At 35.1% G+C, this 16,433-nt stretch overlaps 1 protein-coding gene across 1 annotated transcript; it reads right to left on the bottom strand.

Moving 5' to 3' along the window:
- Positions 1 to 5,870: 5,870 nt before the first annotated feature.
- Positions 5,871 to 9,832, bottom strand: LOC115921423. The gene is made up of 3 exons (XM_030978891.1): positions 9,743 to 9,832; positions 8,087 to 8,221; positions 5,871 to 6,377 (listed from the first exon to the last, which is right to left on the bottom strand). Exons 1-3 carry the CDS (start codon positions 9,830 to 9,832, stop codon positions 5,997 to 5,999), a joined length of 606 nt encoding a protein of 201 aa, XP_030834751.1. The 3' UTR covers positions 5,871 to 5,996.
- Positions 9,833 to 16,433: the final 6,601 nt, after the last annotated feature.

The raw sequence follows: 16,433 nt of genomic DNA, 5'->3' as shown, positions 1-16,433 counted from the left end.
CTGTAAGAGCCAAATTATGGTATTTCCTGTGGTCCATGATAAGACGCACAGACACTGCTTCTCGGCACAAGTCCTCAAAGATAACTATTCCAAACGCCATTTGTTATAAATCATCCTAACTATAACTGTGGGAAGTCATTTACAACATTCGTCGTTTTGAGTACAGGTTCATTTGTACATGTCTATTGTATCTCGTCTGGTATGTCATATTCTATTCTCCCCCCCCCCCCTCTCTCTTCTTTCTCTTCTATTTTCATATCTCAACTATCTTCCATTTTATCTCTTTTCCCCCTCGGGCTTTCTCTCTCCCTTCTTCTTTATCCTCTGTTTTTATACCGTTCTCCCCCTCTCTCTGTTTCTTCTTCTTCTTTCTCTCCTATTTTCACCTCTCAACTATCTTTCTCTTTATCCTCTCTTTATACCTTCCTTAATCTTTATGTTCTGTTTTATATCTTTTCCTCTCTGGCTTTCTCTCTCCCTTCTTCTTATTGTTTCTCATCTATTTTCTTCCCATCCTCCCTCGCTTTAAATACAGCTTAAACAAAGAGAATATAACGTAACACACATTGCAAGATGGGTATATATTTACATACCAAAATATGAATTCTCATATATATTTGCAAAATACATTAAGATATAGAAAACGTTTGTGGAAAGACGTGAATGAATGCAATGTGATTCCTCAGCTAAGAACAGTATACATATATATATATATATAAATATATATTTACATAGTCAATACATTCCAGATATCAATAACACGTTAATACAGCAGTCCTGCAAATCGATGAACATTGGACATATAACAAAAACAGGAATTCACACTTTGCTTTTAGATGATTCCAGATTTTATCAAGGCAAGAACAACAATGCTTTAAATAAATACAGCGTGAACAAAGAGAATATAACGTAACGCTCATTGCAAGATTCCACTTCTCTTTCCCATATCTAGGTGTACTGCATACAAACTGGCAAATTTTATACAACTCAGGTAATAATGGAAACGATCATGACAATATAGACATAAATGGAAATATATTTATAATAGAGTATAAATTAATAAGATAATGGTAAAAACACTGTACAGGAGCGATGGATGTTTGAAATAGAACTTGAAAGAAATAGTCATTGTATATAAGAATAAACCTTTGACAACTTATTAGATATCACATGGGTCCATATTCTATTCAGATCTACTGATCACAGAAAAAATATTAACATAACTTACATTGCATCATCGAGATGGGAAATAGGCACACATTCTAATGACATTAAATAAAACAACAATAATCCTGTATATCAAGAGAAGTGTTACATCAAACGCCATTTTCCAAACCATTTGATTAAAGTTAGAAAAACATCTTCAATCTCAAAAGCAAGAATTTATTGGATACAACAGAAATAAGACTAAAACTTGTCTAGATCAAGTATACACTTTGTACACTCAATATTTTCAACAATCTTTCTTGATAATGGATGTATTGTCGGTTAAACAGGAACAAGTCAATACAAATTACTTTACCCGTAGACAATGATATAAATCCTGGTATACCGGAAAGCTCCTTTAATTCTTACAGAATACATGTATCACCATGATGAAGGATATATCAACACAACCTTACGTATTAAATTTGATTGTGCAATGCAATATATTATAATCATCATTACAGTATGTATAGCCAATATGAGAAAACTCAAACCAGTTGGAGTTGTTATTAACAATCAACAGAGAGTTTTTTGGATTTGTTCAAATTCACTTCAGTTCAGTTCGGTTCTTTTCATATTTCACATTTCAGGTTACACACTTTCAGCTTTATTTACAAGAAATGTAATGATAGTTTAACAGTACAGGCCTATTTTGAATACATATAAAATATATCAAATCACTTTAATTTTTTGTAGTTACCGTAAATTAAGGACTTCAGCTTGTTGGTTGTAAGCTGTATATATGCATGCTGTAGGTTGTATTGCATAGATTGATTTAACATAATAATCCATCCTATTTCCATCACCAGGAAACCTCTTTTTTAAAAATTATATTAAATGGTGAGAGTACACAAGGCGTCAAACTTTAGCTTACCATGGAGCTCCATATGCTTCAACCATAATTATAACATTATTCATGAAAAGTATCAAGACATGGTATAATCAATAATTGCTTAAAGCCCCACTGCACTAGCTACTTGCGCCCTCTATATAGCAAACAATGCCTAATTAGTGACCATTCGCCCCCCCCATGCATGGTCCCCTTTTTCTTACGTTAACTGAGAGCTAATATGATACCTGTCAGTGGCCAAGCAAGGAGGTCTAATCCCTCCTGGCCAAACTAGGGCAAATAGGCTTTAAGATACTGTATTCCATACATTTTTAACTTGAATGATCCTTCAATAGTAATTAGTTATTCGGGTAGCCTGGTTACATCCACATTCGACAGGTTTAATTTCTAAGGCCTTAGCAGTCTGCTGCCATCACGTGGTCTGATGAGGGTCACCTAGCTTCCAATGTGTACAAAAAGTTGATACGTTGTTACTTGACGGCGAAACCACATATCACTCAAGCGTTATCTTCCCATTCAGCACCACTATATAATAATACAAGAAATCATTTAGGTGTTAATAAAAAGAATATAAAAAGTACCATTTAAAGAAACAATGGATGATTTGCTGTTAATTTGGCAATTGTAATTTCTATACTATATTGTGAATTTAATTAATAAAATGAAGCTTCCCGAGATTGTAATTTTTGTTTGTCAGATTTCATATATTTGTTTTAACGAATAGATCATTCACAATAGCTTTTATAGAGATGTTTTGTTTGGTTTCATTTAACCTTCAGTCAGTAACTAAAAGGTAAGGCCTACAAAAAAAAATTTGTTTTATTGCCCTTTTCTACCTTTAAAAAAAAATGTTCAATGAATAAAAAATTATGTATTTTGTTTGTTTAAATGGGATATAAATGCATAAAATCATCGAATTATTCCCAAATTCTCACTCGTGTTCTGCCCTAGTTTCGAAATCCTTTATGCTAGCATAAACAAGTAGACCCGGCCTCGTGTATAAAGTGAACATACCATGCAGTGAGTTAAAACATTCATGTATTTGAACTCTTTAAATTTCTTGTCAGATTTGACTCATATCAGACTGAAAAAATGTACACTGGGAACAATCCCCAGAACTGAAACAGGAATGAAGAGCATATTCTATGAAGTGGGCCAGTTTAAATACAAACATTTGTAATAGGCTATGAATTGAACCTCTTGCATGAAAAACTGTCTGGCTGTCTTTTCCTGTGTCAGTTTCAGTCCCTTCTTTGGTTAGTAAAGAGACCACTTTGTGCCTGGGACTACCTGTAAAATTTGTCAACAATCTTCACATTGCTACCAAGTTTTACAGGTAGTTGAAAACCAACTTTGTCAGCTGGGAAGCACAGAGTGTCGTCTCAAGACAACATTGTAAACCATGGCTTAACTTTAATATGAGGTGAACAAATATGAATGGCATGATATTGCTGAAACACATGTATTAAAGCATTCAAAACTGACCGACAGACCCAGGGGCTGGCATCTAAAGGGCAATACTACATTTTGTTGTTAGGCCTAATGTATTCAATCATACATGTATATTCAAATTGATAATTATTATCTATATAAGGCTTATAATTCCAATGAAGTGGTACAATAAATCAGTGTATTCAATATCTCTAGCGCAGTGCCCGGATGACTGACCAATATTGTTTTTGTATTGCTCAGTTATCCGGGAACTTCAACTATTGATATCGATATCACAGAGAAAAAAAGACATATTTACTGAGGTAAGACAAATTTTGTTATTTCGCTAGTCAGCCTAATAATGATAATGATAATATTGTTTGGCTTCGTTTTTGTGTGATACAAAAATATATATCATCTTTGACTTGTCCAATATTGTCATAGCTTGAGCAAAATATTCTTGTATCACACTCAAAGCCATCCAATATTATATAATGATCATATGCTAGGATATCATTTACTTTAGTAAAACCAAAATTAGATTTAAAATTGATTACACAGGCCCTAATAATTCTAGAGTATTTGTAGACATTAGTGAGGTATTCTTCCCCGAAAGGTACTACAAGCATTACATTTCAGGCAGGGAATATTTGATATCATGATGTCACTATCATGACAAAGGTAGCAGGCAGAGGAAGAGGAGACACATATAGGCCTACACCCGTACCTATCACCCACCTTAATGACATCATTGCTTCATGAAATGTTATTTGTTGTTGCTTTTATTTCCAGAAGTGAGAATATACAGGCAGTTTGATTATTAAAAAATGCAGGCCACAAACAACATTATTCATCTTTAACATGTACAGAAGAAAAAAAATAGAACTCATGGATATTGCATTATTGTAAAAAGCATGTTTTATCTATCTACCTTTTGTCACCTTGCTGAGTGGAGTTTAGTTTTGCTAAGATGCATGCTACATGATAACTTGAAACATTTCTTCAATTAGACCTATATAGATAATGGACATTTTCCATCTTTTTATCAGATATTAAGGTCATATCGCTTTTTTTTTTAAGAGAACAAAGTACAATAAGCGTTTTTGCCTTATACATCATGCAAGTGAAGGAAAAGTACTTTTTCACTAAAAATGTTCATAAAGTTGTGAAGAGTCTTTTTCTCTATGTTTGTTGTTGTTATATTTCAGTTTTCGGATATCATTACACAGATCAAGAACAAACCTATTGTTAGACATGAAAATTTTAATGAGGCCAGAATAAACACATTAAAGACAACTTAAAATATGTGCATTTTTTATTCTTAAGTACCGATTGGGCGGAGTTAAACATGGATAATTAAAAAAAAACTTTGAATCAATGGATTGTCAGAAAAAGGGAGAAGAATCAATCGGAGGATGGCCATTTTATCTAGTGTTATATCTTACCCTACCATGCTCCACGGTGACAGTCACCTTGCCTTCACTGTTCACCTCAGAAAACAGTGGATCCAGATCCGCGTTGGTAAGACACCTCCGTAACCTATAGTAATAAAACAGTACATTTCGGGGGCTCAATTCATGATCTTTTGAACAAACCTGACGTACGATACTCTCTTAAAAAGCCATCAGAGATGTATGCTATGTGGTGTGAGAATAGATTACAATTACACATCCAACCTTGCATAATATTGCTCTGTATTTATATTGCATGACTGCAAATAACCATGGTATCAAAGTTGTGTATGTAGGATACATCATGATGATTAAGGTTAATATTGATTTACATTTATAATAAGAAAATCGTATTGATATGACTAAATCCTGAAATAAAGAGATCATCAGATTATGTAAACTATTGTAAAATCCCCTATACAGCATCCCATCATCTAAACTTGTAGACAACCCACCCATGTATGCACTTTATTAACCATCTGAGATTAATTTCAAAACCTTAATGCAGCTACCCCTGGCCCCGCATGAAATCAAATTCAGTGACAATGACGATAGGTTGTGTGTTGGGCAATTCAATTTCCTTTTGATATCAAGAACCAACTGTGTTAAATCAACGCTAGTTTTCCTCTTATGAGATCAACATAATCAGGTTTACCATTTTTATCATTACCATGAAAGCATACGGCATAAGTTATATGCTTAATACAGGTTTGTATTGTTCAAACCATCTCTTTTACAGAGAGTTATATTGTATGATAGCAAAAGAGGCAATTATAAAGAGAATGAAAGAGAGGAAATGCTGGAAAGAGAGTGGGAGGAAGGGATCAAAAGAGAACTTAGAAAAGAGAAAGAAAAATAATTAAACGAGAGGGACATAGAGAGAGGGGGGTGGGGGAGGGGGAGAGAGAGAGAGATAGAGATAGATAGAGAGAGAGAGAGGTAGCAAATGAAGAGAAGAAACTCACAGTCAAAGGTAAACCGAAATGCATTCCACAATAAATACAAGTAAGATTTTGATTATACTGTGGCAATCGTTACCCTGGTAAGTCAAATGAGACTCACTCTATGTTTGTCAGGGGTGGATGAGTCTTCATGAGTTGGATGATCTTGGCTGCCTTCTCGTTCTTCAGTTTAAAGCGGGTAAGGGACAGATTGGTGAGTTGAGGACATGATGTTTTAACCGCATCACAAAACGACACAGGATCATTCAGTGTAGTAGATAATTCAAACAACACAAATCCCTTGACGTGAATGTGAGTTAGATGATTGAATGGAGAGCAGGCCATTGTGATGATGTCTGATGAGACATTCTCCTCGTCCTGGTAGTTCAGTTCAAGTATTTTCACTTGGGGACATGATGTATGAAGTCCAAGATTCCACAAGCTGATCACATCCTTACCATCTACAGAAATCTTTTCTACTGAGGATGTTTGACGAGTCTACAAGAAACAGATATGCAAAAAGGCTCAGTATATATAATATGAATGGAAACTAATGCTGATGTAAGAAATGATATTGAATATCCAGACACGTTGTTTCATTATAATACTTACACTGTTCATATCATGCTTGGTAAATATTTCACAAATATACAATAAAAAAACCTCGAGGGTTTTCATCATTTCAATGTAAGTTGCCTAAGTAGAAATAAACAAATGGGTAGGTTTGGGGAAAATGGACAAAGAATACAAAAGTTTTGAACTTTGGGATGCCGAGATATTAATAATCTTCTATTGGCATTATATACGGTCACATGCGATGCCGTACCGGATGAACTATAACCAATTTCTTATTCCAAAATATTAAAAATACCTCTCTGTTTTTCCATTTTAGTGATCCAGCAAATTATGTTCCATTAGGCCTAAAAGTGTATTGCCCTCCATTTAAATAGAGGTTTGTCTATCATGAGACTTTTGTCAGTATTTTCGGATAGAAAATATAAAAAGAGGATTTCTCTCTGTATGGCATAACACATCATGATCGCATTGAGAATATGAGTTTTTGTATATCATTAGCATTATCAACTTCCAAAATTTCTTAATATTTTTATTCTCTGTCCACTTTTTGTGAAACCTTCGTTAAATTTTTTCTTTATTTTGTTTGTTTCCACCAACATTAATAGAGGGTTAGTCCTTCTTTTTCGATGGAAGATGACAGGATTTTAGTATTTATTATCATCTTTATTGTGATATTAGTTCGGCTATAGACTAACAAAAAAAATCAATCAAATGACTTCATACTGAATTTACAAATTTGATAATGAAGAAAATAAGCAACAGGATTCTCCATTGGAAATAACAAATGGCAATCATTTATCAATTGATATTTAACGAGCTTTAAAAATATGTGTTGAAGGTTAAACTTCATCTTAACTTGAAACCAGAACGTCAATGACATAGCGCTCATCCGCATCTCGCAACAACAAATATCGTAAATTTTATGTGGTACACTCAAAAAATAAAAATTTGATGCCCTGGAAGGGACATAATTTTATTTAGCTGTACAAGATTAAATAGAAACTAAAGGAAATGGAATTTTTGTTATTTTTGGAATAAATTTGCATAAATTACCATAATTAATTAATGGTGAACAATTTCAAAATTCTGTGTAGAAGTTTAGTGTACAAAAGTAAGCTCTACCAGATAAAGCAAACCAAATCAAAATCTGTCGAGAAATGAAGGAGAAGAAGCATTTTTTGTGATTTCGAGTAAATTTGCATAAATTAGCATAGATATTGAATTTTACGATTCTGTGTAGAAATTTTAAATCCCCCTCCTAGCCCTATCATATGAAACAATCAGAATCAAAATCGGTTGAAAAATAACGAAGAAGAAGCATTTTGAAAACTGTGAACGGACGGAAGGACGACGGACGCCACGGCATGGCATAAGCTCATCAGGCCCTTCAGGCCGGATGAGCTAAAAAGTATAACTGTGCATGTATATATATTTGATAAATAAAACCATCCATCAATTTACTAAACAGCCCATAGTATGTCGTTTTAACTTGAGATCAAAACAAAATACATTATCCTTTTGGCAATTCCGTTATCATTCATATTTAGTCTCTTTGGTTGTTTTCTGAACGCCTTCCTTTTGAGCTTGGAACAGGATTTTGAATTCAATCTTGGAACAGTAAAGATACAAACCAGTGTCTCTCCATCGTCCATGTCAACTGGTCCGATATCCGTCAAGGTGAGTGACTGGAGGTGTGGTAGCGAGAGAATGGAGTGTAGTCTCCGTGGAGTCATCATGGAAACATCCTTCATACACAGTGTCTGGATCTGTGCCAAGATAATTTATCAGTTCACACCAAAGTGAAATCCACGATGGAATCCAATTATTGTCTTTACTAACATAAACACCTTTTTAAAACACAGCTAATATCAGATGAATCTGCATCTCAGTAACTTTATCATTTACTAAGTCTGATTATCTTGTCTCAATTTCTGATATAGGTCTAGTTCAACTTCAAATGAAACAACGTACCGGTATTATAATAATATTTCAATATGCATGGCATGATGTATTTTAAAAGAGGTTCTTAAGCTATTGTATCGGTGGGAAGATATTACATCAAAATGGTAGTATTTTAATAATTCTTCTAAATTCACTTGATACCAAAGGACACTTGCATGAATACATATTACTTTAGATATGTGATACATCTGTCACTGGACAGGCAAGCGAATTGACATTGTGCCATATTATTGATATCAGGTATACCGGTATTTTACAAGAAAATTGTAAGAACAGTCTTAGGCAATAGTTGCTACCTTATATTTGGTCATGTGGACTACGGTTAAAATTATTAAAAGTGGGATGAAATCCAAATATAAGTTGATTCCTGTTGATGTGCAGGGCTGCATACAACTGTGTTCTTCAAATAATTTTCTCAGACCTAGCTGCTAAGCTCCACCCTAAAAAAATGCTCCAGATCTCATTCATATTGTAACATCATCTTTCAAACATTAGTGAGCTAACAAGAGACATTCAGTGGTATGTAGCTTCACCAGAGCTGACCACCTGTTTACAATAGACCATACAATACCAACATAGGAGTCGCTATCTTAGACGTGCTGTAGCATCACCAGGAAAAGAAAGGTAATGTGGAGGCATTGTATGCAAGAATGCAATTCCTTTGTGAGCATGTGCTGAGCTGGGGAAATTACACACTGTCTCTTGTTAGCTAACTAATGATTGACAGATGATGTCACAAGATGAATGAATTTGTTGTTGTTTCTGAATTGGGTATGTTTTTTTATTTTATTTTTTAAATTATTTTTACAAACGGGTATAAACCATCATCTTTTGGGCATTTCAGAACAGTAACTGATGAAGAAGTACGTAGTTGTATTATGAAATCTTCCTCAACGACATGCGATCTTGACCCCATTCCGACTCCTTTTCTTAAAAAATTCTTAGATGAATTGGTTCCAATCATGACAACCATTGTTAATGATTCGTTTGTAACTGGGTGCATCCCCGATAAATTTAAGTGTGCCAATATCCTACCAAAATTAAAAGGAAATTCTTTGAATACAGAAGACTTAAAGAACTATCGTCCAATCGCTAACCTAAGATTCTTTGCCAAGATCTTAGAAAAGCTTGCAGCTTCCCAGTTGCAAGCCTATCTTAAAGAAAATGATCTTTATGCCAAATTCCAATCAGGTTATCGTCAGTTTTATGGAGTCGAAACAGCTCTTCTTCGGGTCACAAATGATTTACTGATGTCATTAGACAAGGGTGAAGAAGTAATTCTCATATTACTAGATTTTTCATCAGCATTTGACACCATAAATCACGACATTCTCTTGAAGCGTTTGGAACACAAACTTGGAATTCATGACCAGGCTCTGAAATGGTTCCAATCGTATGTGTTGGGCCGAAGCCATCGTGTTATTATTGGAAATGAACGATCATCCACCCACTCTTTAACTCAAGGTGTTCCGCAAGGATCTGTGTTAGGTCCCATTTTGTTTACGCTTTATATTTCTCCACTGGAGTCCATAATAGATAGGTTTCATATACAAAAGATGTTCTATGCGGATGATACGCAACTGTATGTGTCCTTTAAAAAGTCTAATGATTTTGATCCAACTACTGAAATCTTAAACTGTATACACGCCATCAAGGAGTGGTCTCAGCTAAATAGCCTGAAGCTAAACAGTAGTAAAACAGAGTTCCTCCACATTTCTTCACGTTTTCGAGAAACGCAATCTATTCAGTCTATAGATCTAGATGGGACATTGTTACATGCAAACAGATCTTGTAGAAACTTAGGAGTGATTTTTGATTGTCGGTTGACATTTGAGAATTTTATATCTCAAAAATGTCGCGCTGCTTCGTATGCTTTGTATAGGATTGGAAAAATACGTGCTTTTTTGGATAGGTCCACAACTGAAAAATTAGTCCATGCATTTGTTTTGTGCCATATTGATTTTTGTAACAGTCTTCTTTTCGGTCTTCCTCAGCGACAAATCAAAAAATTGCAAACTATTCAAAATTCAGCGGCAAGATTAGTGACCCGAACTCGGAAATACGAATCAATTACTCCTGTACTACGAAATCTACATTGGCTTCCTGTCCACTCCCGTATTTTGTTTAAACTACTAGTTTTTGCATACGAATGCTTTCATGACATTGCCCCTTCTTATTTATGTGAACTTTTATCATTATATCGGCCTACTCGTACTTTAAGATCAAGCTCAAAATCATTATTTATTGTTCCTCCCACCTCAACAAAAACATACGGTGAACGTTCTTTTATGCACGCCTCCTCAGTCTTATGGAATTCACTTCCAGATTCCATGAGAAATCACAATAATTTGAACAAGTTTAAGGTTTCTCTTAAAACGTATTTATTCAATGTTAAAATTGTACACTCATGAACTCAGCGTCCAACACTACATGTACTTCTTTGTTTCTAAGTGGATTTTCTAATGTGTATGACTTTTTCTTGTAATTCTTTCTTTTCTATTTGAAGCGCATAGGGACATGCTATCCTGTAATGTGTTATGCGCTATAAAAGAACTGAGTATTATTATTATTATTAACATAGATAGAAAAAAGGGCAAATTATGTTGGGAGGGAAATTTTCCTATCGTGGGAGGGGCATTTGTTCACTCCGAAGGAGGCACTTCCTGTCGGAGGAAGGGGACATGTCTCAATTTCGCAAATTGTGGGATGATGTATCAAAACCTGACCCTGGTCACGCCGCCCTGTTGAAATGATACGCATTTCTATATTCACATATATATCTTTTAAAAGATGTGTTTGTCTTTACATTATACCCGATTTCACTTTGACCATTGTTATCTAAAGTGAATTGAAGAAGATAGCTATCATCACAAGAAAATAATCAGTAGTTCCAAAGAAAAATTCTATAATGACTCAAATGACTGAAAGCGAGAATCGATTGAATTTATATAATCATGACACTAAAGTCATTTCAATTCAAATGATTCACTTTCATGATTGACAGCATGGTCAGATAACTGTTATATAATGAGCGTGGTTTTTTCATGAATTAATATTAGGTTTAGTTTGGAGAATGCAATATATAAAATTATGAAGGAAATCATTTCCAATAGAAGGGAGAGAGAAAGAGAAAGAGAGAGAAGAAAAAAACAAGGGACATTGCTGTGGTATGAGCAAAAAAAGACAAAGACATTTCTTAAATAGTTGAAAAGGAGACCTTGTCTTAATTGTCAAGCAAAATAAAATGTTATATCTGTCTATCTATATTGTGCATGTGATATCTTATTGGGACAATGGATAATCCACCAATAAACTAGATGGAACTTCGACTGCACGCAGTTGAAAATGATGCCTCCATCATAGAGCAATTTTACAAACCAAAACAGAAGAAATTTTTCAAATTCAAGTTCAATTGTAATCATGGGTCAATCCAAATCAGACTGTGGGGGGGACACAAGTTCAGACAGGGCGGCGCCAGGTTATTTTGTAAGGGGGCGAATGGGCGCGCCACGCAGGGGGGGGGGGGGGTGTCTGAGGGGATGTGCCCCCTCAGAAGTTGAATACTTTTTTTAAATTGATGCATAAATGGCTCAATTTGGTGCATTCTTTTTGCCAAATTAGAAAAAAAAAACAGTAGAACGCAGGGGGTGTCTGAGGGGGGTGGGGGTGTGCCCCCCTCAGAAGTTGAAGATTTTTTTTTAAATTGATGGATAGATGGCTCGACTTGGGGCATATTTTTTGCCAAATTAAAAAGAAAACAGTAGAACGCAGGGGGTGTCTGAGGGGGGATGTGCCCCCCTCAGAAGTTGAAGATTTTGTTTTTAAATTGATGGATAGATGGCTTGATTTTGGGCTTAATTTTTGCCAAATTAAAAAGAAAACAGTCTTAAGTTCAACTAACAGGAACAAGAATGCAACGGGGGGGGGGGGATAGATAGATGAATTTGTCGTTTCCAATATCAGCCATAAAGTTTGGAAGATACTAGGGATTAATTTGATTTTTTTCAGTTGGTGAAAGGATTTTCATCGTAAACCAATGTTTGAACTTCCGGTAATGTGAATGTAATATTAATGACGCTTCTAGTTCTATTAATAAAATCGGATCGCCTGATTTGGCTTGATTTTTCTCAACACAGAGAGAAAGAGAGGAAGAAAGAAAGATTTTTTTTTTTTTTTAACCCCGAATCATGGGGGGGACATTTCGCCACCTGAAAATTCGTGGGGGGGACGTATACCCCCGCCCCCCCCAGGATTGACGCCCATGATTGTAATCCATTAAAGGTAATACAAAGTTTTGGTATGGGGTCTTGAATTTGGTTCAAATGAATATATTGGAAGCATATACGATCCTACAATATTCAGTGATCGTTGTCGCGGTCGAAATCGACGCTAAAGTTATGAAATTGTAAATAATAAACACTTTAGGTTGAATAGCTCCCTCTCAAGGTCAAGATATTAATTAAGCTATAAAACAATTTTTATTGACTAAAATCGGCCGATTAGCTATTTTCGTTCGGAAATTATATACCACAACTACATACTCCAAGATTTTCATGGTCGCAGCTACCATTGTACGGCCGTAGGAGCTATTTGAAATTTATCAAAATTTACGGGGAGCACCGGTAAATCTTTATATTGAATTTTTCTCGAAAGCAGAAGTGTTTTAGGGGCTAAAATTTCTGGTGATTTGAATACATCCACAGGGGCATCCAAATATATCAAAATTGTAAAGAATCACTATCCACCCATTTTTCAAAATTTCCCAAAACTTTGTAATACCTTTAACAGGTTCTCAAAATATCGTGATTACAAGCAATTTCTCATATACATATATGACCCTTTGATCTTTGACCTCATGACCCTAAAATCTACTCAGTTCATTGGCTCTGCAAGATGTCCTGAGTTAAATAGTAATCCACCTGTCAGTTCTAATGAGAATGCGTTCACAAGCTATTTTTGCATACATAATGAGCCCATGACCTTTGGCCTTTGACCTCATGACCCAAGAATCTACTCAGTTCATTGGCTCTGCAAGATACATACATGATCTAAGTTTGGCAGGAATCCATCAATCTGTTCTAATGATAATGCGATCACAAGCTATTTTTGCATACATAATGAGCGGCATGACCCCAAAATCTAATCAGTTCATCTGCTCTGCAAGTTAAAAGATGGGAGTGGTTGCTACCTTGTTTGGCGCTCAACAATAAGGGATAGAGCAACGTCGATCTGGGGCTGCTCAGTGGCTGCCGGGCTCACGATCAATTGGGCAAAAAAAAATTCCGTTTCGGTTTAATAAAATTTGGAGTGGACTATAAGGCTATTATTATTATTATTATTATTAAGTAACATACACGACCTAAGTTTGGCACGATCCCATCAATCGGTTCTTGAGATAACGCGATCACGAGCTGTTTTTGCATACATCATGAGCCCTGTGACCTTTGACCTTTGACCTCGTCACCCCAAAATCTAATCAGTTCATCGGCTCTGCAAGATACATACATGACCAAAGTTTGGCAGGAATCCATCAATGGGTTCTTCAGATAACGCGATCACGAGCTGTTTTTGCATACATAATGAGCCCTGTGACCTTTGACCTCGTGACCCCAAAATCTAATCAGTTCATCGGCTCTGCAAGATACATATATGACCAAAGTTTGGCAGGAATCCATCAATCGGTTCTTCAGATAACCCGATCAAGAGAACCGGACGTTCAGACGGACAACCCCAAAACATAATGCCTCCGGCTACTTCGTAACGGAGGCATAAAAAGCGGAATGCTAGGCCTATCTACAGGATATCATATGCTCTTAAAAACATGCATTTATATCTGTCTATTTACAATCCACATTAAAAATCCATTTCTTGTGACTATTGACAAAATTTACATAATTTCTAAAAATATAATGCGAAGTACTATTTGTAGGATAAGTGCTCTAAAAATATGCATTCATATGAAATTAACAATAACATCCAGTCGTTTTAAATAACTCATGCTTCTTATTATCAGTATTGTAAGCGTATTATATCGATACAAGCATAATAGTGACTTATGATAACAAATTATTTCTAATTTTTTTGGGTTACCGGTATGTGAAAAACGTTTATCCACATGTGTTCAATTTGAAGTTTGCAAAACTATTAGGGAAAAAAATGATTCCAATACAAATCGTGTTTGAGTATACCTTTGATTTTGATGCCTTAGAGGCCATCGTTGAGTAGAACTCATCACTCAGCTCTACACTGTACAGCTTCAGTGATCGAAGATGAGGCATGAAGCAGAGACCTCTCGCGTAATGATAGGATGCAGCAGGACCCAGATCTGCTTTCCAGTACATTAGCTTCTCAATCTGGTGATGTGACAGGACAGGTTGAATAGAGTGAATAGTATTATCAAGAATAGACGACATGTCTAATTAACATCTTTCTCATTGTCAATAATGTAACATCATTAACCTCTAAATAGACTTTTAAAGTAAGGGGGAAAGAAAAGAAGGGAAAAAGAAAAGAAGGGAGAGAGAGATGGAGAGAGAGAGGGGTTAAAAAGCCCAAGGAAAATGGGAGGTTGTAAGAGCAATGAAGATGAGATGAAGAAAGACAAACAAATGTGATTAATTATGAATAGTTAGAAAAGAAATGGAGTATCTGATCAAGCAGAATGAAAAAGATGCTATTTCATTCTATTTACAGTGTACATGTAATATCTCTTTGAGACTATTGACAAACTATAAATAATTTCTAAAAACAAAAATGCAAAATTGTATTTATAGGATACATGCTTTAAAAACACACATTTATATGAATTTATATCATTATGACATTAAAATCTAGTCTATTCACTCATGCTTCTTATTATCAGTATTGTACAAGTTTTATATTGATGTGAGGATAATTGTGACTAATGACAATTAATTATTTCTTCTTTTTGTTTTAATGTGAAAAGCATTTATCGACATAATTATGTTCAGTTTGAAGATTGCAAAAGTATTGGGGGAAAAAAAATGTTTCCAATACAAATCGTGTTTGGGTATACCTTTGATTTTGATGCCTCATCGGCCATCGTTGAGTAGAACTCATCACTCAGCTTTACACTCCCCAGAATCAGTGATTGAAGATGAGGCATGGAGCAGAGACCTCTCGCGTAGTGAGAGGATGCATCAGAACCAAGCTCTGCTAGCTCGTGCTGTAGCTCCTTAATCTGGTGATGTGACATGACAGGTTGAATAGAGTGAATAGTATTATCAAGTATAGACGACATGTCTAATTTGTTTTAATTTATTGTCATTAATGTAACATCATCAACCTCTACTTAGACTTTCAAGCAAGGGAAAGAGAAAATGAGAGAGAGAGAGAGAGAGAGGGATACTCAAACAGACAGAGATAGAGAGAAAAGGCCAAAAGTGAAATGGGTGTGGTAAGATAAAAGAAACACGAGATGAAAAAAGTCAAATGTGATTGATTATGATTAATTATGAATAATTATTTTTTATTTTTTTTAAATGATCATTATATCTATGATAAATAACGAGTTAAAGTTTAACAAAGCAATGTGACATACTATTCAGATTCTGAGGTCGTCTAGAATGCAAAGTTTCACTATTGAAAAATGGAAAATCTTCTTTCTCTGTGGATACACTTTCTCGCATAATAATTTGACTTTAAAAAGAAAAGAAGTGTAAGCCGTTGTTATAACATAGTTCGAGAGAACTCCTTCCCTGAAGATATATCTGTGGTTTAAAATGGTCCAAAGTACAAAACGTAACATTTTTCTAGAATTTTCAAAATAACATATTTATATGTATTTACCCATGGAGTTGATATACTATGAAATGACTATGAAATAGATTAGCTGCATAGACTTCTTATTTCAGGAAAAGGCGGATTTAGCCTACTCACATTTTCCACTGATGTCCAAAGCACCACCAAATTGTGACAAATTAAGAGAACAAGGGAAACGCTCTCGGCGGTCTCGCCTGCATAACGCAATTCAATATGATAAACCAGAACGTCAAT

Source organism: Strongylocentrotus purpuratus, unplaced genomic scaffold (assembly GCF_000002235.5).
Source record: "Strongylocentrotus purpuratus isolate Spur 01 unplaced genomic scaffold, Spur_5.0 spur5_scaffold_1, whole genome shotgun sequence".
NCBI lineage: Eukaryota > Metazoa > Echinodermata > Echinoidea > Camarodonta > Strongylocentrotidae > Strongylocentrotus > Strongylocentrotus purpuratus.
The sequence above is the reverse complement of the archived record's forward strand: the minus strand, read 5'-3'. Positions and strand labels throughout refer to the sequence as shown.